Source organism: Oncorhynchus gorbuscha, linkage group LG07, assembly GCF_021184085.1.
Source record: "Oncorhynchus gorbuscha isolate QuinsamMale2020 ecotype Even-year linkage group LG07, OgorEven_v1.0, whole genome shotgun sequence".
Lineage (NCBI taxonomy): Eukaryota > Metazoa > Chordata > Actinopteri > Salmoniformes > Salmonidae > Oncorhynchus > Oncorhynchus gorbuscha.
The window spans coordinates 82415386-82439663 of NC_060179.1; the positions used below are offsets into that span (position 1 = coordinate 82415386).

The 24278-nt window shown below is 46.6% G+C and overlaps 1 protein-coding gene across 1 annotated transcript in view; it reads right to left on the reverse strand.

Annotated features, from left to right (window-relative positions):
- LOC124039059 (mucin-17-like) overlaps positions 1-23789 on the reverse strand; it is a 114150-nt gene extending 90361 nt beyond the window's left edge. The window contains exon 1 of the mRNA XM_046354939.1: positions 22704-23789. Coding sequence (XP_046210895.1) covers positions 22704-23789 — 1086 coding nt within the window. The remainder of the gene's footprint in view (positions 1-22703) is intronic.
- Between the last annotated feature and the right edge of the window lie 489 nt (positions 23790-24278).

Here is a 24278-nt window from a genome sequence, read left to right on the forward strand (position 1 = left end):
GAGACGTGCAGTCCACTTGTCATTCCAATCTCCTTTGCATTAGCGTAGCCTCTTCTGTAGCCTGTCAACTATGTGTCTGTTTATCCCTGTTCTCTCCTCTCTGCACAGACCATACAAACGCTCCTCACCGCGTGGCCGCGGCCACCCTACTCTGGTGGTCCCAGCGCGCACGACCCACGTGGAGTTCCAGGTCTCCGGTAGCCTCTGGAACTGCCAATCTGCGGTCAACAAGGCAGAGTTCATCTCAGCCTATGCCTCCCTCCAGTCCCTCGACTTCTTGGCACTGACGGAAACATGGATCACCACAGACAACACTGCTACTCCTACTGCTCTCTCTTCGTCCGCCCACGTGTTCTCGCACACCCCGAGAGCGTCTGGTCAGCGGGGTGGTGGCACCGGGATCCTCATCTCTCCCAAGTGGTCATTCTCTCTTTCTCCCTTACCCATCTGTCTATCGCCTCCTTTGAATTCCATGCTGTCACAGTTACTAGCCCTTTCAAGCTTAACATCCTTATCATTTATCGCCCTCCAGGTTCCCTCGGAGAGTTCATCAATGAGCTTGATGCCTTGATAAGCTCCTTTCCTGAGGACGGCTCACCTCTCACAGTTCTGGGCGACTTTAACCTCCCCACGTCTACCTTTGACTCTTTCCTCTCTGCCTCCTTCTTTCCACTCCTCTCCTCTTTTGACCTCACCCTCTCACCTTCCCCCCTACTCACAAGGCAGGCAATACGCTCGACCTCATCTTTACTAGATGCTGTTCTTCCACTAACCTCATTGCAACTCCCCTCCAAGTCTCCGACCACTGCCTTGTATCCTTTTCCCTCTCGCTCTCATCCAACACCTCCCACACTGCCCCTACTCGGATGGTATCGCGCCGTCCCAACCTTCGCTCTCTCTCCCCCGCTACTCTCTCCTCTTCCATCCTATCATCTCTTCCCTCCGCTCAAACCTTCTCCCACCTATCTCCTGATTCTGCCTCCTCAACCCTCCTCTCCTCCCTCTCTGCATCCCTTGACTCTCTATGTCCCCTATCCTCCAGGCCGGCTCGGTCCTCCCCTCCCGCTCCGTGGCTCGATGACTCATTGCGAGCTCACAGAACAGGGCTCCGGGCAGCCGAGCGGAAATGGAGGAAAACTCGCCTCCCTGCGGACCTGGCATCCTTTCACTCCCTCCTCTCTACATTTTCCTCCTCTGTCTCTGCTGCTAAAGCCACTTTCTACCACGCTAAATTCCAAGCATCTGCCTCTAACCCTAGGAAGCTCTTTGCCACCTTCTCCTCGCTCCTGAATCCTCCGCCCCTCCCCCCTCCTCCCTCTCTGCAGATGACTTCGTCAACCATTTTGAAAAGAAGGTCGACGACATCCGATCCTCGTTTGCTAAGTCAAACGACACCGCTGGTTCTGCTCACACTGCCCTACCCTGTGCTCTGACCTCTTTCTCCCTCTCTCTCCAGATGAAATCTCGCGTCTTGTGACGGCCGGCCGCCCAACAACCTGCCCGCTTGACCCTATCCCCTCCTCTCTTCTCCAGACCATTTCCGGAGACCTTCTCCCTTACCTCACCTCGCTCATCAACTCATCCCTGACCGTTGGCTACGTCCCTTCCGTCTTCAAGAGAGCAAGAGTTGCACCCCTTCTGAAAAAAACCTACACTCGATCCCTCCGATGTCAACAATTACAGACCAGTATCCCTTCTTTCTTTTCTCTCCAAAACTCTTGAACGTGCCGTCCTTGGCCAGCTCTCCCGCTATCTCTCTCTGAATGACCTTCTTGATCCAAATCAGTCAGGTTTCAAGACTAGTCATTCAACTGAGACTGCTCTCCTCTGTATCACGGAGGCGCTCCGCACTGCTAAAGCTAACTCTCTCTCCTCTGCTCTCATCCTTCTAGATCTATCGGCTGCCTTCGATACTGTGAACCATCAGATCCTCCTCTCCACCCTCTCCGAGTTGGGCATCTCCGGCGCGGCCCACGCTTGGATTGCGTCCTACCTGACAGGTCGCTCCTACCAGGTGGCGTGGCGAGAATCTGTCTCCTCACCACGCGCTCTCACCACTGGTGTCCCCCAGGGCTCTGTTCTTGGCCCTCTCCTATTCTCGCTATACACCAAGTCACTTGGCTCTGTCATAACCTCACATGGTCTCTCTTATGATTGCTATGCAGACGACACACAATTAATCTTCTCCTTTCCCCCTTCTGATGACCAGGTGGCGAATCGCATCTCTGCATGTCTGGCAGACATATCAGTGTGGATGACGGATCACCACCTCAAGCTGAACCTCGGCAAGACGGAGCTGCTCTTCCTCCCGGGGAAGGACTGCCCGTTCCATGATCTCGCCATCACGGTTGACAACTCCATTGTGTCCTCCTCCCAGAGCGCCAAGAATCTTGGCGTGATCCTGGACAACACCCTGTCGTTCTCAACTAACATCAAGGCGGTGGCCCGTTCCTGTAGGTTCATGCTCTACAACATCCGCAGAGTACGACCCTGCCTCACACAGGAAGCGGCGCAGGTCCTAATCCAGGCACTTGTCATCTCCCGTCTGGATTACTGCAACTCGCTGTTGGCTGGGCTCCCTGCCTGTGCCATTAAACCCCTTCAACTCATCCAGAACGCCGCAGCCCGTCTGGTGTTCAACCTTCCCAAGTTCTCTCACGTCACCCCGCTCCTCCGTTCTCTCCACTGGCTTCCAGTTGAAGCTCGCATCCGCTACAAGACCATGGTGCTTGCCTACGGAGCTGTGAGGGGAACGGCACCTCAGTACCTCCAGGCTCTGATCAGGCCCTACACCCAAACAAGGGCACTGCGTTCATCCACCTCTGGCCTGCTCGCCTCCCTACCACTGAGGAAGTACAGCTCCCGCTCAGCCCAGTCAAAACTGTTCGCTGCCCTGGCCCCCCAATGGTGGAACAAACTCCCTCACGACGCCAGGACAGCGGAGTCAATCACCACCTTCCGGAGACACCTGAAACCCCACCTCTTTAAGGAATACCTAGGATAGGTTAAGTAATCCCTCTCACCCCACCCCCCTAAGTTTTAGATGCACTATTGTTAAGTGACTGTCCCACTGGATGTCATAAGGTGAATGCACCAATTTGTAAGTCGCTCTGGATAAGAGCGTCTGCTAAATGACTTAAATGTAATGTAAATGTAAGCTATTGATGTACATCACGGGTCTCCTGTCTGATGCCATGCATGGTTGACCTTAGTTTGATGTAATCCAGACTGGTGTTTTCTCCATCTCCTTAGCTATTGATGTACATCACGGGTCTCCTGTCTGATGCCATGCATGGTTGACCTTAGTTTGATGTAATCCAGACTGGTGTTTTCTCCATCTCCTTAGCTATTGATGTACATCACGGGTCTCCTGTCTGATGCCATGCATGGTTGACCTTAGTTTGATGTAATCCAGACTGGTGTTTTCTCCATCTCCTTAGCTATTGATGCGGTAGCACAAAAAGGGCTCTGATGACACCTCCTCTACTGGATCCGCCCACACCTTCACCACTAGCTCCGCCTCTTAAGTGGGAGCCAAATAACTGGTTCGATGATGTTCAAGTACCGACCCCAGATGAGGAAGAATGCGAGTCATCGACAAAACAAGAAAAAACTAAACCAACAGTAGAATGTGACTGGGTTAACCTGATGCAAGATTTGGGCTTAGAGAATGCATAGACACTGTCACTGGTGATAGTTTCACAGTGGCATTTTCACAGTGACATTTTGTCGCATCTAAAAATGTGTCGGTGTGATGTGCCAGTGCGACATGTCAAACTGACCCTTTACAGGAACAGCTAGCCGCAAGATTAGAATGTGCCTCAGCGCTAAGGCTGACTTGGTCCTGAAGAAAGAGTATATAAGAAGCATGCTTTCAATGGAAAGGCATGATAGTGCTACTTGACTTATCACTGACAGACAGCTTGTGATACTTCAACTATCATCAACCTAAAAGGTAATATCTAACTTTCATACTCTGGAACAATTGTAACTTTAGATTTCTGGATCTTGTAAAGAGACGAACAGAAACAACTACCCTGTACGCTCCTTGTAACGGATTTCCTCCTCTTCGTCTGAGGAGGAGTAAGGATCGGACCAGGTGCAGCGTGGTAAGTGTTCATGTCTTTTTACTCACACAGAAACAAACACCCACAAACCGAAACAGTACCGTGTGGCCCAAACACTCACATGGAAACAAACACCCACAAACCGAAACAGTACCGTGTGGCCCAAACACTCACATGGAAACAAACACCCACGAACCGAAACAGTACCGTGTGGCCCAAACACTCACATGGAAACAAAACACCCACAAACCGAAACAGTACCGTGTGGCCCAAACACTCACACGGAAACAAAACACCCACAAACCGAAACAGTACCGTGTGGCCCAAACACTCACACGGAAACAAAACACCCACAAACCGAAACAGTACCGTGTGGCCCAAACACTCACATGGAAACAAACACCCACGAACCGAAACAGTACCGTGTGGCCCAAACACTCACACGGAAACAAACACCCACAAACCGAAACTGTACCGTGTGGCCCAAACACTCACACGGAAACAAACACCCACGAACCGAAACAGTACCATGTGGCCCAAACACTCACATGGAAACAAACACCCACAAAACGAAACAGTACCATGTGGCCCAAACACTCACACGGAAACAAACACCCACAAACATGAAAGTGAAACCCAGGCTACCTAAGTATGATTCTCTGATTGAGAACCATACTAGGCCGAATTCAAAAACCCACATAGACTGCCCACCGCAACTCACGCCCTGACCATACTAAAACAAAGACAAAAACAAAGGAACTAAGGTCAGAACGTGACAGTAACCCCTCCCAAAGGTGCAGACTCCGACCGCAAAACCTAAACCTATAGGGGAGGGGGAGGGTCCTACTGCTTAAATAATCCACCCTCTAACTGGAGTAGATACATCAGTGGAGATACGAAGGGCCTTGATCTCGACACAGCCTTTTAACAAGATTCAGCAAATCATAGTACAAACTTCTAGTAGGAGAAGCAGATACACATCTGACTTTCATACTCGTGTATCTCTTGACTTCTGCTTTCTGAACGAGACACACTGAGACAACTACCCACTACACTCCTCGTGCTGAATATATCCACCGCCTAACCGGGATAGATGAATAGCATCGGGGGTGTTACAAAGGGACTTGGTCTCGAACCGTTCTCTTCACTAATCATTGAATCATAGTACAAACTTCTAGTAGGAGAAACAGATACTGAGTGATTGGATAAACCTCTGGAGAAATTGTGAGTGGAAGAACATACTCTTTGGGGACCAACCAGGTCAACCTACACTAAGGTAATTAACCACCTGTTGTAATACATATATAAGGCATTAATAGTAGTAAGTGTTTTGATGATGTTTGATGTTATAGATTAAGGACCAAAGAAGAAACTGTAATAACTTGTACAACTGCAACATTGAATAAAAAGTAGAAACTAGACCCAAAACCTCTGACACTCCCAATCTAGGGAAACAAGTCTAGTTTCTACACTAAAGACAATATAATGGTTTGGACAGAATAATCATTTTATTGTAATAGTAATAATCTATATTAATACTCAAGCATTATTAGTCGACGGACATAGACTGTAAATCGTAACTAAGGTATAGCTTGCGTGAGTCTAGATAGAAGAGCATACAAAGGGAAAGAGAAAGTGAAACACGAGGTACTCTAAGTCTGATTGATATTATCTAAGATCCAAACCAGCCTAACGGCACCACTCAAGGCTAATCTCTGAATAAAGGGCAGGGTACATAACCAGGTCAGTCCGGCGGGCCTGTGAGTCACACCAGTTAGCCTGTGAGTCAGCCTGTGAGTCAACAGTTAGCCTGTGAGTCACCAATTAGCCTGTGAGTCAACAGTTAGCCTGTGAGTCACCAGTTAGCCTGTGAGCCACCAGTTAGCCTGTGAGTCACCAATTAGCCTGTGAGTCACCAGTTAGCCTGTGAGTCACCAGTTAGCCTGTGAGCCACCAGTTAGCCTGTGAGTCACCAGTTAGCCTGTGAGTCACCAGTTAGCCTGTGAGTCACCAGTTAGCCTGTGAGTCACCAGTTAGCCTGTGAGCCACCAGTTAGCCTTTGAGTCACCAATTAGCCTGTGAGTCACCAGTTAGCCTGTGAGTCACCAGTTAGCCTGTGAGCCACCAGTTAGCCTTTGAGTCACCAATTAGCCTGTGAGTCACCAGTTAGCCTGTGAGTCACCAGTTAGCCGGGTGACATAAGAACTTGAGTGAGATGACGTGTATCACTCTCACTCCTCTCCGGGTACCTTAACGGTCCTATAGCAAAATCCCCGCGACACTATTAGTTTGTAATCCAGACTGGTGTTTCCTTAGCCATCGTACTCAAATTCTACTGATTTCAAGACTCGGTCCTCCAGAAAATGGAGAGCATACACATTTTTAAATGTTTAATTGTACCTTTATTTAACCAGGCAAGTCAGTTAAGAACATATTCTTATTTTCAATGACGGTCTGGGAACAGTGGGTTAACTGCCTGTTCACACAACATTAGCTAGCTAACAGTACACTTAAACTTGACATTAGGTTTATGGTTCAATACGATAACCTAAACATACAGACCAGCTCCAACAGATAAATGCTATATGTAATGCTATCCAATCCAAACTCATCTCTTGGCATGTCCAGCCCACTCATTATCTCAGCCAATCATGGCTAGCAGGACGGTTGCTCAATTTTTCTATGGCTAAACCAACTAGGCTCGTAATTTAACTATTTTATTTGTATTTACAGATGGCATGCAGGTTTGTTATTAAGGCACGTGAAAGTTCACGTTTGAGAAGGCATTTCTGCCCAGAAACACATTTTGATTAAAAAACATTTTTTTACATTCAAACAGCTCAAATCAAATCAAAGTTTATTTGTCACTTGCGCCGAATACAACAGGTCAATAGGTGTAGACTTTACGGTGAAATGCTGAATACAACAGGTGTAGACTTTACAGTGAAATGCTTACTTACATGCTTACTTACAGGCTCTAACCAATAGTGCAGAAAAAAAGGTGTGTGTGTGTGTGTGTGTGTGTGTGTGTGTGTGTGTGTGTGTGTGTGTGTGTGTGTGTGTGTGTGTGTGTGTGTGTGTGTGTGTGTGTGTGTGTGTGTGTGTGTGTGTGTGTGTGTGTGTGTGTGTGTGTGTGTGTGTGTGTGTGTGTGTGTGTGTGTGTGTGTGTGTGTGTGTGTGTGTGTAGAAAGACATTTGTAAAAAGAGTAGCAAGGCTATATACAGACACTGGTTAGTCGGGCTGATTGAAGTAGTATGTACAGCGTATGTACAGCGTAGCCGAGTGGTTAGAGCGTTGGACTAAGAATCAGAAGGTTGCAAGTTCAATCCCCCAAGATGACAAGGTACAAATCTGTCCTTCTTCCCCTGAACAGGCAGTTAACCCAAAATAAGAATTTGTTCTTAACTGACTTGCCTAGTTAAATAAAAAATTAAAATTAAATAAACATGTAGGTCAAAGTGACTGTGCATATATGATGATATATATGATTAGCAGAAGTGTAAAAAGAGTGTTTGGTGGATGGTGGGACACTGGTTGGTAAGGCCAATTGAAGTAGTATGAATATATAGTTAAAGTGACTATGCATTTAAGGTAAACAGAGAGTACCATTGGTTACCTGTTCATGAGGCTTATGGCTTGGGGTTATAAACTGTTGAGAAGCCTTTTGTCCTAAACTTGGCACTCTGGTACCGTTTGCCATGCAGAATTAGAGAGAATAGTCTATGACTGGGGTGGCTGGGGTCTTTGACAATTTTTAGGGCCTTCCTCTGACAACCACCTGGTGTAGAGGTCCTAGATGCAGGCAGCTTTGCCCCAGTGATGTACTGGGCCGTACTCACTACCCTCTGAAATGCCTTGCGGTCGGAGGCCGAGCAATTGCCGTACCAGGCAGTGATGCAACCAGTCAGGATGCTCTCGATGTTGCAGCTGTAGAACCTTTTGAGGATCTCAGGACCCATGCAAAATCATTTTAGTTACTGACGGAGAATAGGCTTTGTCGTGCCCTCTTCACGACTGTCTTGGTGTGTTTGGACCAATCTAGTTGGTTGTTGATGTGGACACCAAGGAATTTGAAGCTCTCAACCTGCTCCACGACATGCCCGTCGATGAGAATGGGGACGTGCTCCTTTTCCTGTAGTCCACAATCATCTCCTTAGTCTTGGTTACATTGAGGGATAGGCTGTTATTCTGGAAACACCCGGCCAGGTCTTTGACCTCCTCCCTATAGGCTGTCTCGTCGTTGTCGGTGATCAGGCTTACCACTGTTGTGTCGTCAGCAAACTTAATGATGGTGTTGGAGTCATGCCTGGCCATGCAATCGTGGGTGAACAGGGAGTACAGGAGGGGACTGAGAACGCACCCCTGGGGAGCTCCAGTGTTGACGGTTCAGCCTGGCAGATGTGTTGCTACTATCCTCACCACCTGGGGCGGCCTATCAGGAAGTCCAGGCTCCAGTTGCAAAGGGAGGTGTTTAGTGCCAGGATCCTTAGCTTAGTGATGAGCTTTGAGGGTACTATGGTGTTGAACGCTGAAGTCTGTGAAGTTGTGACTTGCTACATACACCTAGTTTCCTGAATCGGGTCACATATGGAATCATGTAGTAACCAAAAATGAGTGTTAAACAAATTCAAATATATTTTATATTTGAGATTCTTCAAATAATCCACACTTTGCCTTGATGATAACTTTGCACACTCTTGGCATTCTCTCAACCAGCTTCACCTGGAAGGCTTTTCTAACAGTCTTGAAGGAGTTCCCACATATGCTGAGTACTTGTTGGCTGCTTTTCCTTAACTCTGCGGTCCAGCTCATCCCAAGCTATCTCAATTTGGTTATCAAGGGATTGTGGAGGCCAGGTCATTTGATGCAGCACCCAATCACTCTCGTTTTTGGTAGAATGGCCCTTACACAGCCTGGAGGTGTGTTGTGTCATTGTCCTTTTGAAAAACAATTGATAGACCACTAAGACAAACCACATGGGATAGTGCATCACTGTAGAATGCTGTAGTAGCCATGCTGGTTAAGTGTGCCTTGAATTGTAAATAATTCACAGACAGTAACACCAGAAAAGCACCCCCACACCATAACATAACACCTCCTCCTCCATGCTTTACGGTGGGAAATACACATGCAGAGATTATCCGTTCACCCACACTGCGTCTCACAAAGACACGGCAGTTGAAACCAAAAATCTCAAAATTTGGACACCAGATCAAAGCACACATTTCCACGGGTATAATATCCAGTGCTTGTGTTTCTTGGCACAAGCTAGTCTCTTCTTATTATTGGTGTCCTTTTGTAGTGGTTTCTTTGCAGCAATTCTGAGGCTGGTAACTCTAATGACCATCCTCTGCAGCAGAAGTAACTCTGGGTCTTCCATTCCTGTGGCGGTCCTCATGAGAGCCAGTTAACTCTAATGACCATCCTCTGCAGCAGAGGTAACTCTGGGTCTTCCATTCCTGTGGCGGTCCTCATGAGAGCCAGTTAACTCTAATGACCATCCTCTGCAGCAGAGGTAACTCTGGGTCTTCCATTCCTGTGGCGGTCCTCATGAGAGCCAGTTAACTCTAATGACCATCCTCTGCAGCAGAGGTAACTCTGGGTCTTCCATTCCTGTGGCGGTCCTCATGAGAGCCAGTTAACTCTAATGACCATCCTCTGCAGCAGAGGTAACTCTGGGTCTTCCATTCCTGTGGCGGTCCTCATGAGAGCCAGTTAACTCTAATGACCATCCTCTGCAGCAGAGGTAACTCTGGGTCTTCCATTCCTGTGGTGGTCCTCATGAGAGACAGTGTCATCATAGCGTTTGATGATTTTTGCGACTGCATTTAAAGAAACTTTCAAGAAAGTTATTTTAATGTTCCATATTGACTGACCGTCATGTCTTAAAGTAATGACGCTGTCGTTTCTCTGTTTATTTGAGATGTTCTTGTGTCATAATATGGACTTGGCACTTTTACAAAATATGGTCTGTATACCACCACCACCTTGTCACAACACAACTGATTGGCTTAAATGCGAATAATAATAATAATAATAATAATAATAATAGTAATAGTAATAAGGAAAGAGATTCCACACATTAACTTTTAACAAGGCACAACTGTTAATTGAAGTGCATTCCAGGTGACTACCTCATGAATCTGGTTGAGAGAATGCCAAGAATGTGCAAAGCTGTCATCAAGGCAAAGGGTGGCTATTTGAAGAATCTCAAATTTAAAATATATTTTGATTTGATGAACACTTTTTTGGTTACTGCATGATTCCATATGTGTTATTTCACAATTTGGATGTCTTCACTATTATTCTACAATGTTAAAAATAGTAAAAATAAAGAATGAGTAGGTGTTCTAAAACGTTGACCGGTAGTGTACATTTAGCTAAGCAGGTGGGGCTAAAAAGGGCTCTGCCTCATCTTCCCTGAATGACAGGTCGCCACTGATACCAACAACACTACAGGCCTTTTTGGGTTGGTCTCTCTCTGCTTCATGATTCCTTGCATACAGGAGGGATCTAGGGGCCAACTTTAACATTCTGTTTACAGGCCAAACACAGAAAGATATAGAAGTGCTCTCTTATCCATCTCTTCAGGAGAGAGAGAGAGAGAGAGAGAGAGAGAGAGAGAGAGAGAGAGAGAGAGAGAGAGAGAGAGAGAGAGAGAGAGAGAGAGAGAGAGAGAGAGAGAGAGAGAGAGAGAGAGAGAGAGAGAGAGAGAGAGAGAGAGAGAGAGAGAGAGAGAAAGACCTTGGTATTGAGAAAGGCCACCGTAGGTAGACATGGGTCCTGTGTGGCTCAGTTGGTAGAGCATGGCGCTTGCCATGCCAGAGTTGTGGGTTCGATTCTCACGGGGTGACCAGTTTGAAAAAATATGAAAATATGTCTGCACTCACTACTGTAAGTCGCTCTGGATAAGAGCGTCTGCTAAATGACGTAAATGTAAGAGAAGACAGGCTATGTGCTCACTGCCCACAAAATGAGGTGAAAACTGAGCTGCACTTCCTAACCTCCTGCCCAATGTATGACCATATTAGAGAGACATATTTCCCCCAGATTACACAGATCCACAAAGAATTTGAAAACAAATCCAATTTTGAAAAACTCCCATATCTTTTGGGTGAAATTCCACAGTGTGCCATCACAGCAGCAAGATTTGTGACCTGTTGCCACGAGAAATGGGCAACCAGTGAAGAACAAACACCATTGTAAATACAACCCATATTTATGCTTATTCATTTTATCTTGTGTCATTTAACTATTTGTACATTGTATATATATAATATGACATTTGTAATGTCTTTACTGTTTTTAAACTTCTGTATGTGTAATGTTTACTGTTAATTTTTGTTGTTTTTCACTTTATATATTCACTTTGTATGTTGTCTACCTCACTTGCTTTGGCAATGTTAACACATGTTTCCCATGCCAATAAAGCCCTTGAATTGAATTGAATTGAATTGAGAGAGAGAGAGAGAGACAGAGAGAGACAGAGAGAGACAGAGAGCAGAGAGAGAGCAGAGAGAGTGAGAGAGAGAGAGAGAGATCCCTCTCTCCATCCCCTCAAGAACTGCATTGTTGTTCCTGTATGAGGCAGGGCCTGAAGCATAGCTCTATTCTCTAAGTAATTCATAGTCTCCTCTCCTCGCCTCGCTCATGTTTGTGTGTGTGTGTGTGTGTGTGTCTCACTCCTGTAGTCATCTGTTGTGATGCGTCTTTGTCCTCATCCTGCAAGCCGATTGGTTCCCCGTGACACCTCATTATCCGAGCTGGGCCCGAGAGATGTCACTGCCTACATTACTGTGTCCCGAATGGTATATTGGGCCCATGGGTCTCTGATCAAAAGTATCGCACCCCCCCCCCCCCCTCGTCTAACAGTGAATATTTCCATTCTCTGGGCTGATGAAGGGTTAGGGATAGTTTCAGGTCATAGCTTCAATTGTTTTGGTGTGAATAGAATATATAAGCCTATTGATTTTTTTCGGGTTCTTTGTTTTTGCGCTGAGATCTCAAGCTAAAAGTGTTGGTCTTCTGTTACAATAGAAGTTTACATTTGAGTTGTTCATTTCTTGGTCAAAAGTAATGTCACAAATTGAAAAATCAGGATTGATGTGATTGGCCAGTAATGTTGTGAGGATAAATGCATTTGTTGAGGTAGAGTATGACTATTAGAGTAGGATAAGTAGGATAAGTAGGATAAGTAGGATAAGTACAGTATATTGTGGTGCTCTTAAGAGGTTGTGGACAATACATTTACATTTAAGTCATTTAGCAGACGCTCTTATCCAGAGCGACTTACAAATTGGTGCATTCACCTTATGACATCCAGTGGAACAGTCACTTTACAATAGTGCATCTAAATCTTAAGGGGGGGGGTACAGTACAGTACAGTGGCCTGGGAGGGTCGTCTCCCTACTCTCTACCCCTGTCCCCCTGTCCCCCTGTCCCCCTGTCCCCCTGTCCCCCTGTCCCTGTCTCCCTACTCTCTCATCCAACAACCCCCTGTCCTCTCCAATGTCCCTGTCTCCCTGTCCTGTCCAATGCCCCTGTCCCCCTGTCCTCTCCAATGCCCCTGTCCCTCTGTCCTCTCCAATGCCCCTGTCCCCCTGTCATCTCCAATGTCCATGTCTCCCTGTCCTCTCCATTGTCCCTGTCCCCCTGTCCTCTCCAATGTCCCTGTCTCCCTGTCCTCTCCAATGTCCCTGTCCCCCTGTCCTCTCCAATGCACCTGTCTCCTCCAAGGCCCCTGTCCCCCTGTCATATCCAAGGCCCCTGTCCTTTCCAATTCCCCTGTCCTCTCCAATACCCCAGTCCTTTCCAATGTCCCTGTCCCCCTGTACTCTCCAATGTCCCTGTCCCCCTGTACTCTCCAATGACCTCTGTACTCTCCAATGACCCCTGTCCTCTCATATTCCCCTGTCCTCTCATATTCCCCTGTCCCCCTGTAGTCTCTGATGCCCCTGTCCTCCTGTAGTCTCAGATGCACATGTCCCTCACTAATCTGTTGACTGGGAACCTCTCCAGTCACTCAGGGCATCCGTGTGGCTCTCTGCCACCCCTAACCCAGGTTCAAGATTCCAAACCTGGGGGCCATTGGACAGACACTAGTGGGGACCATGAGTTTGGTTTAAATAGAGAGAGGCTGTTCCTGATTTCCTCTCTCTCCATCTCTCTCTCTCTCTCTCTCTCTCTCTCTCTCTCTCTCTTAGAACAGATGGAAGCTAAAGGCACTTCAGGTCAAGCTACCCGGACTGGTAGGTGCACAGAGCACAATACCAGAGCCTAAGGGTACATCCCAAATGGCATCTCATTCCCTACGTAGCACACAACTTTTGACCAGGGTCCATAGGACTCTAGTCAAAAGTAGTGCCTTATGTAGGGAAAAGGGGGCCATTTAAGTCACATCCAAACTGTCCAAGATTGGCACTCTGAGATTCAAAACGATTTAAACTTGTTCCTACATTTGGCAGTGAGTCGCATTTGGGGCATACGTACTCTCTGGCTCTCTGGTGGTTCACGTTTCTGGTGGGAGGCACCGCAGAGAGAACACCTGTACTGGGAGCTGTAGGTGTACAGTACATACTGTACTGGGAGCTGTAGGTGTGTTGTACATACTGTACTGGGAGCTATAGTTGTGTGGTACATACTGTACTGGGAGCTGTAGGTGTACAGTACATACTGTACTGGGAGCTGTAGGTGTGTTGTACATACTGTACTGGGAGCTGTAGGTGTACAGTACATACTGTACTGGGAGTTGTATGTGTGTTGTACATACTGTACTGGGAGCTGTAGGTGTGTAGTACATACTGTACTGGGAGCTGTAGGTGTGAAGGTCATACTGTACTGGGAGCTGTAGGTGTGAAGGTCATACTGTACTGGGAGCTGTAGGTGTACAGTACATACTGTACTGGGAGCTGTAGGTGTACAGTACATACTGTACTGGGAGCTGTAGGTGTGTAGTACATACTGTACTGGGAGCTGTAGGTGTACAGAACATACTGTACTGGGAGCTGTAGTTGTATAGTACATACTGTACTGGGAGCTGTAGTTGTATAGTACATACTGTACTGGGAGCTGTAGGTGCGTGCTGTAAGAGAACACACTGAGGAACTTTGACAGGCGTTTGGGGCTTGCACTCCCAAAGGATGTTGGTGGAAGGAACCCTCATCAGAAAGAGAAGTCCTGTGTTTGTCTTCAGTCTGTCACCTCATCGGCAGACTCGACAGCCTTGGTTTCTCAAATGATTGCCTCGCCTGGTTCACCAACTACTTCTCTGATAGAGATCAGTGTGTCAAATCGGAGGGTCTGCTGTCCGGACCTCTGGCAGTCTCTATGGGGGTGCCACAGGGTTTAATTCTTGGACCGACTCTCTTCTCTGTATACATCAATGAGGTCGCTCTTGCTGCTGGTGAGTCTCTGATCCACCTCTACGCAGACGACACCATTCTGTATACTTCCGGCCCTTCTTTGGAGACTGTGTTAACAACCCTCCAGGCAAGCTTCAATGCCATACAACTCTCCTTCCGTGGCCTCCAATTGCTCTTAAATACAAGTAAAACTAAATGCATGCTCTTCAACCGATCGCTACCTGCACCTACCCGCCTGTCCAACATCACTACTCTGGACGGCTCTGACTCAGAATACGTGGACAACTACAAATACATAGGTGTCTGGTTAGACTGTAAACTCTCCTTCCAGACTCATATCCAATCCAAACATCTCCAATCCAAAGTTAAATCTAGAATTGGCTTCCTATTTCACAACAAAGCATCCTTCACTCATGCTGCCAAACATACCCTTGTAAAACTGACCATCCTACCAATCCTCGACTTTGGCGATGTCATTTACAAAATAGCCTCAAATACCCTACTCAACAAATTGGATGCAATCTATCACAGTGCAATCCCTTTTGTCACCAAAACCCCATATACTACCCACCATTGCGACCTGTACGCTCTCGTTGGCTGGCCCTCGCTTCATACTCGTCACCAAACCCACTGGCTCCATTTCATCTACAAGACCCTGCTAGGTAAAGTCCCCCCTTATCTCAGCTCGCTGGTCACCATAGCATCTCCCACCTGTAGCACGCGCTCCAGCAGGTATATCTCTCTAGTCACCCCCAAAACCAATTCTTTCTTTGGCCGACTCTCCTTCCAGTTCTCTGCTGCCAATGACTGGAACGAACTACAAAAATCTCTGAAACTGGAAACACTTATCTCCCTCACTAGCTTTAAGCACCAACTGTCAGAGCAGCTCACAGATTACTGCACCTGTACATGGCCCACCTATAATTTAGCCCAAACAACTACCTCTTTCCCAACTGTATTTAATTAATTAATTTATTTTGCTCCTTTGCACCCCATTATGTTTATTTCTACTTTGCACATTCTTCCATTGCAAAACTACCATTCCAGTGTTTTACTTGCTATATTGTATTTACTTTGCCACCATGGCCTTTTTTGCCTTTACCTCCCTTCTCACCTCATTTGCTCACATCGTATATAGACTTGTTTATACTGTATTATTGACTGTATGTTTGTTTTACTCCATGTGTAACACTGTGTCGTTGTATCTGTCGAACTGCTTTGCTTTATCTTGGCCAGGTCGCAATTGTAAATGAGAACTTGTTCTCAACTTGCCTACCTGGTTAAATAAAGGCGAAATAAAAAAAATTAAAAAATTGACACACTCTAAGAGGGGAAGTGTGTATTGTAAAGTGACGTCAAGACAGAGACGTCAAGGAAGCTTGTGTGAAGTCTGTAGAGGAGTTAGTCACCAAATGAAACCAAATAGGAGAACCTTAGGAGCATGTTGTTAAAAGAGAATCTGACCAAACCTCTAACCCTTGACCTAGGAACTCTATCAGGGTAGAATTTAGAGTGAGAATGAGGCAGTCTCCCTTTCCTACTCTTGCACCAAATCAGTGGGCTGTAAACTAGCAGAGCACACACCCCTCCTCCCTCCACCTAGCAGAGCACACACCCCTCCTCCCTCCACGTAGCAGAGCACACACCCCTCCTCCTTCCACCTAGCAGAGCACACACCCCTCCTCTCTCCACCTAGCAGAGCACACACCCCCCCTCCTTCCACCTAAGCAGAGCACACACCCCTCCTCTCTCCACCTAAGCAGAGCACACACCCCTCCTCTCTCCACCTAGCAGAGCACACACCCCTCCTCCTTCCACCTAGCAGAGCACACACCCCTCCTCTCTCCACCTAGCAGAGCACACACCCCTCCTCCTTCCACCTAGCAGAGCACACACCCCTCCTCCTTCCACCTAAGCAGAGCACACACCCCTCCTCCTTCCACCTAGCAGAGCACACACCCCTCCTCCCTCCACCTAGCAGAGCACACACCCCTCCTCCCTCCACCTAAGCAGAGCACACACCCCTCCTCCTTCCACCTAAGCAGAGCACACACCCCTCCTCCCTCCACCAAGCAGAGCACACACCCCTCCTCCTTCCACCTAAGCAGAGCACACACCCCTCCTCTCTCCACCTAAGCAGAGCACACACCCCTCCTCCATCCACCTAAGCAGAGCACACACCCCTCCTCCCTTCACCTAAGCAGAGCTCACACCCCTCCTCCTTCCACCTAAGCAGAGCACACACCCCTCCTCCTTCCACCTAAGCAGAGCACACACCCCTCCTCCTTCCACCTAAGCAGAGCACACACCCCTCCTCCCTCCACCAAGCAGAGCACACTCCCCTCCTCCTTCCACCTAAGCAGAGCACACACTCCTCCTCCTTCCACCAAGCAGAGCACACACCCCTCCTCCCTCCAACTAGCAGAGCACATACCCCTCATCCCTCCACCTAGCAGAGCACACACCCCTCCTCCCTCCACCAAGCAGAGCTCACACCCCTCCTCCCTCCACCTAGCAGAGCACACAGTGTTGATGTTTTTATTGCCTTTTAACAGATTCTAATAGTCTGCTAAGTGCCCTGTCTGTTGTCTCTCACACAGATGGAGGCTGAACTCATGATCTCTGTCTCTCTCTCTTGCCGGCTGATTTTCAAATCTACTTAACGCAATGGCAACATTGTTATATTTATTCATACAGTAGATCATTGAAACCAGTTATCTGTGGTACCAATTACAGTTCAATGAAATTACATTTAAAATGTAAAATTCCCCATTTTTTTAAAACAATTTTTGAGGTAGGGGAGTGGGGGACAAAATAACCATAAGCCTTATCATGCTGGCCGGTAACGTGTGATACAGAGGGTCCCAGTAACGTGATACTGTTATTTGGGTATAACCTACTGCCACTAGGAATCATTACTCTCCTCAAAGTGTCACCTTTTCTACTATTTCATTCATTCAATAAGTTATACAGTAACAGTAACATTCATTGTATATGAGTCAATATAAACAGATTTACTGATCCCATGTTTCAACACCTAATACATAATTCATCTACATTTACTCAACATCCTGTATTAAGTCTTTGATATTGCATTTTTTATTTTATTTAATTATTATTATTATTAATATTATTATTATTAATATTAATCATTATTATTAATATTTTGTATTTTATTTTACATTTTATGTATCTTTAATCTAACCTCTAACCTCTAATATATTTTTATGTAACCTTTAAAGTCTAATAGATTAAAGTATTTATGTAACCTTGGAAGTCTAATAGATTAAAGTATTTATGTAACCTTGGAAGTCTAATAGATTAAAGTATTTAGGTAACCTTTAAAGTCTAATAGATTAAATTATTTATGTAACCTTTAAAGTCTAATAGATTAAATTATTTATGTAACCTTTAAAGTCTAATAGATTAAAGTATTTATGTAACCTTGGAAGTCTAATAGATTAAAGTATTTATGTAACCTTTAAAGTCTAATAGATTAAAGTATTTATGTAACCTTTAAAGTCTAATAGATTAAAGTATTTATGTAACCTTGGAAGTCTAATAGATTAAAGTATTTATGTAACCTTGGAAGATAATGTCAAATGTTTTCAAAAGTCATCAAATCAAATCAAATCAAATTTATTTATATAGCCCTTCGTACATCAGCTGATATCTCAAAGTGCTGTACAGAAACCCAGCCTAAAACCCCAAACAGCAAACAATGCAGGTGTAAAAGCACGGTGGCTAGGAAAAACTCCCTAGAAAGGCCAAAACCTAGGAAGAAACCTAGAGAGGAACCGGGCTATGTGGGGTGGCCAGTCCTCTTCTGGCTGTGCCGGGTAGAGATTATAACAGAACATGACCAAGATGTTCAAATGTTCATAAATGACCAGCATGGTCAAATAATAATAAGGCAGAACAGTTGAAACTGGAGCAGCAGCACAGTCAGGTGGACTCGGGACAGCAAGGAGCCATCATGTCAGGTAGTCCTGGGGCACGGTCCTAGGGCTCAGGTCCTCCGAGAGAGAGAAAGAAAGAGAGAATTAGAGAGAGCATATGTGGGATGGCCAGTCCTCTTCTGGCTGTGCCGGGTGGAGATTATAACAGAACGTGGCCAAGATTTACATTTACATTTAAGTCATTTAGCAGACGCTCTTATCCAGAGCGACTTACAAATTGGTGCATTCACCTTAAGATGTTCAAATGTTCATAAATGACCAGCATGGTTGAATAATAGTAAGGCAGAACAGTTGAAACTGGAGCAGGAGCATGGCCAGGTGGACTGGGGACAGCAAGGAGTCCTCATGTCAGGTAGTCCTGGGACATGGTCCTAGGGCCCAGGCCAGTTGAAACTGGAGCAGCAGCATGGCCAAATATCTATCCTGGATGAGGGGAGGGATGAGGGAGGGATGAGGGGAGGGATGAGGGAGGGATGAGGGGAGGGATGAGGGAGGGATGAGGGGAGGGATGAGGGGATAGATGAGGGAGGGATGAGGGGAGGGATGAGGGAGGGATGAGGGAGGGATGAGGGGAGGGATGAGGGGATAGTTGAGGGAGGGATGAGGGGAGGGATGAGGGAGGGATGAGGGGAGGGATGAGGGGAGGGATGAGGGAGGGATGAGGGAGGGATGAGGGGAGGAAATGACTTGAAACAATAAACAACATGAGGCAAATAACCATTTTACAATAAATGATTATTATTGAATAAATTACAATAGGAGATTATGAATACATTAATCAAGGAGAACAGCAGAACCGTCCCATGAATAATACATAACAAGGAATAAGTGTCTGCATCTGGTGAGCATATTTGAGAGTTTTTAAAAAGACAAAATCACACCATTATGAATATTTATTATTATAATGATTTGTTGGTCAGCGTATAGTATATTTACAGGTCTGACAGACGATTCTTTGGTAGATATTATCTTATAAATATGATTATTCAAATGTAAATTCTTGTTATCCCAGCTAGGTTCTAGTTCTTTAAGTACACTTGAAAGAACTTAATGATAGCAAAGAGAAGGACTTCTGCTGATAGAGGTACTTCTCCTCATCACACTGAATGTAAATTAGAAACACACGCAGACATATGGAAAACATCAAACATCATGATCCACTACAACTGATTAAAGGTACATCAATGGAAATACTTGTCACGCCCTGACCTTAGAGATCCTTTTAATTCTCTATTTGGGTCAGGGTGTGACTTGGGTGGGCAATCTATGTCTTCTATTTCTTTGTTTGCCTGGTATGGTTCCCAATCAGAGGCAGATGTCTATCGTTGTCTCTGATCGGGGATCATATTTAGGCAGCCTTTTTCCCCCACCTGTTGTGTTGTGGGATCGTTTTTGTGTGTGTGTGTGTGTAGCTGCCTGTGAGCAGCCCAGAAAGTCACGTTTCGTTTGCGTCTGTATTTTTCTTTGAGTTTCATATTTATTAAACATGTGGAACTCTAAGTACTCTGAGCCTTGGTCCATTCACTCCAACGAGCGTGACAATACATGAGTTTATATCGATCGAAAGGATCCTCTCCTTTACCTTGTGAAAAGCGAAAAGACCGAGAACGTGAGAAAATACTAACTCAGCCGCACTCTGAACTTCTCTCTTCCTCTCCTCTCTTTTTGTTTTTATCATGTCCATTTTGATAAGGGGGTGACCCAGTCTCTTCCTGCCTGTGACCTAGGTCACATCCTGTCTAAACCCTGTGGGTTGCGGTCTGCGTGTGTGAGTGTGTGCATGTGTTCGTTGCAAGTGCAAGCTGTCTTTTGACCTCCGACCCCGTGGTCCAGCTGCCATAGCATAGGAAGTGAGGTCACGCTATTCCAGGGGCACATCCTATCCTCTGCCATCTGTCTCGGTCTTTAAACACACTCACACCACGGTGGAGACGAGTTGAACACAGACACAACAAGCACAGAGCTGGATGAGGGGTTATTTAACCAGGCAAGTCCGTTAAGAACAAATTCTTATTTTACAATGACTGCCTACGCCGGCCAAACCGGTACAACACTCTGTCACTCAGGAGCCTCCGTAGACAATGACAACTCATGAGGGGTTATAATGCCTCGGTAGACAATAACTGATGAGGGATTTATAATGCTTCGGTAGACAATACTAACTGATGAGGGATTTATAATGCCTCGGTAGTCGGTAGACAATACTAATTGACGGGGGGTTTGGTCTGGTCTAGATGAGGGGGCAGGGTTAGTCTGGTCTAGATGAGGGGGCAGGGTTAGTCTGGTCTAGATGAGGGGGCAGGGTTAGTCTGGTCTAGATGAGGGGGCAGGGTTAGTCTGGTCTAGATGAGGGGGCAGGGTTAGTCTGGTCTAGATGAGGGTAATGTAAATGTGGGGTTAGGATTAGTCTGGTCTAGATGAGGGGGTTAGGATTAGTCTGGTCTAGATGAGGGGGTCAGGGTTAGTCTGGTCTAGATGAGGGAGTCAGGGTTAGTCTGGTCTAGATGAGGGGGCAGGGTTAGTCTGGTCTAGATAAGGGGGTCCGTGTTAGTCTGGTCTAGATGAGGGGGTTAGGGTTAGTCTGGTCTAGATGAGGGAGTCAGGGTTAGTCTGGTCTAGATGAGGGGCTCAGGGTTAGTCTGGTCTAGATGAGGGGGTTAGGATTAGTCTGGTCTAGATGAGGGGTCAGGGTTAGTCTGGTCTAGATGAGGGAGTCAGGGTTAGTCTGGTCTAGATGAGGGGGCAGGGTTAGTCTGGTCTAGATGAGGGGGTTAGGATTAGTCTGGTCTAGATGAGGGGGTCAGGGTTAGTCTGGTCTAGATGAGGGGGTTAGGATTAGTCTGGTCTAGATGAGGGGTCAGGGTTAGTCTGGTCTAGATGAGGGAGTCAGGGTTAGTCTGGTCTAGATGAGGGGGCAGGGTTAGTCTGGTCTAGATGAGGGGTTAGGATTAGTCTGGTCTAGATGAGGGGGTCAGGGTTAGTCTGGTCTAGACGAGGGGGTCAGGGTTAGTCTGGTCTAGATGAGGGGGTCCGTGTTAGTCTGGTCTAGATGAGGGGGTCCGTGTTATTCTGGTCTAGATGAGGGGGTCCGTGTTAGTCTGGTCTAGATGAGGGGGCAGGGTTAGTCTGGTCTAGATGAGGGGGTCCGTGTTAGTCTGGTCTAGATGAGGGGGTCAGGGTTACTGTATGTGCACACACTATATGGTGCCAAATAAGGGTTATGTGGCTTGTAACCATAGCAGAACTCTATTAGGCGGTAAATGGAACCTTTTTATTGAATGCTCTATTAAGAACTCTCTCCTGTGGTTCTAATATGGACCATCTGCTGTGGTTCTAATAAGAACCCTCTGCGGTGGTTCTAATAAGAACCCCCTGCTGTGGTTCTATAAAGAACCCCCTGCTGTGGTTCTATAAAGAACACTATCCTGTGGTTCTATAAAGAACCATCTGCTGTGGTGCTAATAAGAACCCTCACCTGTGGTTCTAATAAGAACCCTCTTCTGTGGTTCTATAAAGAACCCCCTGCTGTGGTTCTATAAAGAACCCCCTGCTGTGGTTCTATAAAGAACCCCCTGCTGTGGTTCTAATAAGAACCCTCTCATGTGGTTCTATAAAGAACCCCCTGCTGTGGTTCTATAAAGAACACTATCCTGTGGTTCTAATAAGAACCCTCTCCTGTGGTTCTAATAAGAACCCTCTCATGTGGTTCTAATAAGAACCCTCTGCTGTGGTTCTATAAAGAACCCCCTGCAGTGGTTCTAATAAGAACCCTCTGCTGTGGTTCTAATAAGAACCCTCTGCTGTGGTTCTAATAAGAACACTCTCCTGTGGTTCTAATAAGAACCCCCTGCTGTGGTTCTATAAAGAACCCCCTGCTGTGGTTCTATAAAGAACACTATCCTGTGGTTCTATAAAGAACCCTCTGCTGTGGTTCTAATAAGAACCCTCACCTGTGGTTCTAATAAGAACCCTCTTCTGTGGTTCTATAAAGAACACCCTGCTGTGGTTCTATAAAGAACACTATCCTGTGGTTCTAATAAGAACCCTCTGCTGTGATTCTATAAAGACCCCCCTGCTGTGGTTCTATAAAGAACACTATCCTGTGGTTCTATAAACATTACAAAAAAGGTTGTATAAAGCACCATTATTGTGATTTAATAGCAATTTTATATTGTTAAATTTCCATAGGCTTTCTTATTGTTAATTAACGTGTTGAATCAGGTGTTCTACCTCTGGAACAACTGGGGGGGTCCCTGAGTGTAACGGGGTGCGTACTGGTGCGTACTGGTGCGTACTGGTGTGTACTGGTGCGTACCTGTGTGTACTGGTGTGTACTGGTGCGTACATGTGCGTACTGGTGTGTACTGGTGCGTACTGGTGCGTACTGGTGCGTACTGGCGCGTACTGGCGTGTACTGGCGTGTACTGGAGCGTACTGATACGTACTGGTGCGTACTGGTGTGTACTGGTGTGTACTGGTGCATACTGGTGTGTACTGGTGCATACTGGTGTGTACTGGTGCGTACTGGTGTGTACTGGTGTGTACTGGTGCATACTGGTGTGTACTGGTGTGTACTGGTGTGTACTGGTGCATACTGGTGTGTACTGGTGCATACTGGTGTGTACTGGTGTGTACTGGTGCGTACTGGTGTGTACTGGCGTGTACTGGTGCGTACCTGTGTGTACCGGTGTGTACTGGTGTGTACCGGTGTGTACTGGTGTGTACTGGTGCATACTGGTGTGTACTGGTGCGTACTGGTGCGTACTGGTGTGTACTGGTGTGTACCGGTGTGTACTGGTGTGTACTGGTGCATACTGGTGTGTACTGGTACGTACTGGTGCGTACTGGTGCGTACTGGTGTGTACTGGTGTGTACTGGTGCATACTGGTGTGTACTGGTGCATACTGGTGTGTACTGGTGCGTACTGGTGTGTACTGGTGTGTACTGGTGTGTACTGGTGCATACTGGTGTGTACTGGTGTGTACTGGTGTGTACTGGTGCATACTGGTGTGTACTGGTGCATACTGGTGTGTACTGGTGTGTACTGGTGCGTACTGGTGTGTACTGGCGTGTACTGGTGCGTACCTGTGTGTACCGGTGTGTACTGGTGTGTACCGGTGTGTACTGGTGTGTACTGGTGCATACTGGTGTGTACTGGTGCGTACTGGTGCGTACTGGTGTGTACTGGTGTGTACCGGTGTGTACTGGTGTGTACTGGTGCATACTGGTGTGTACTGGTGCGTACTGGTGCGTACTGGTGTGTACTGGTGCGTACTGGTGTGTACTGGTGCGTACTGGTGTGTACTGGTGTGTACTGGTGTGTACTGGTGTGTACTGGCGTGTACTGGTGTGTACTGGTGTGTACTGGTGCGTACTGGTGTGTACTGGTGTGTACTGGCATGTACTGGTGTGTACTGGCGTGTACTGGCGTGTACTGGTGTGTACTGGTGCGTACTGGTGTGTACTGGTGTGTACTGGTGTGTACTGGTGTGTACTGGCGTGTACTGGCGTGTACTGGTGTGTACTGGTGCGTACTGGCGCGTACTGGTGCGTACCTGTGCGTACCTGTGCGTACCTGTGCGTACCTGTGCGTACCTGTGCGTACCTGTGTGTACTGGTGGCAGAGAAGTCAGGTGCAGGTGAGAGAAAACTGATTTACAACGGTGTCATTTAATAAACATAAAAACCACCGGAAAACAGAACAATCAATGAACGGGTCAAAGAAAACCCGGTATCCACCAGCATAACGTACACAAGCACGGCAAGAAACCATTCAGGACAAGGACATGGGGGGGAACAGAGGGTTAAATACACAAGATGTAATTGGTGGAATTGAAACCAGTTATGAGGGAATTATAAGGCAAAAACCAATGGAAAATGAAAGGTGGAT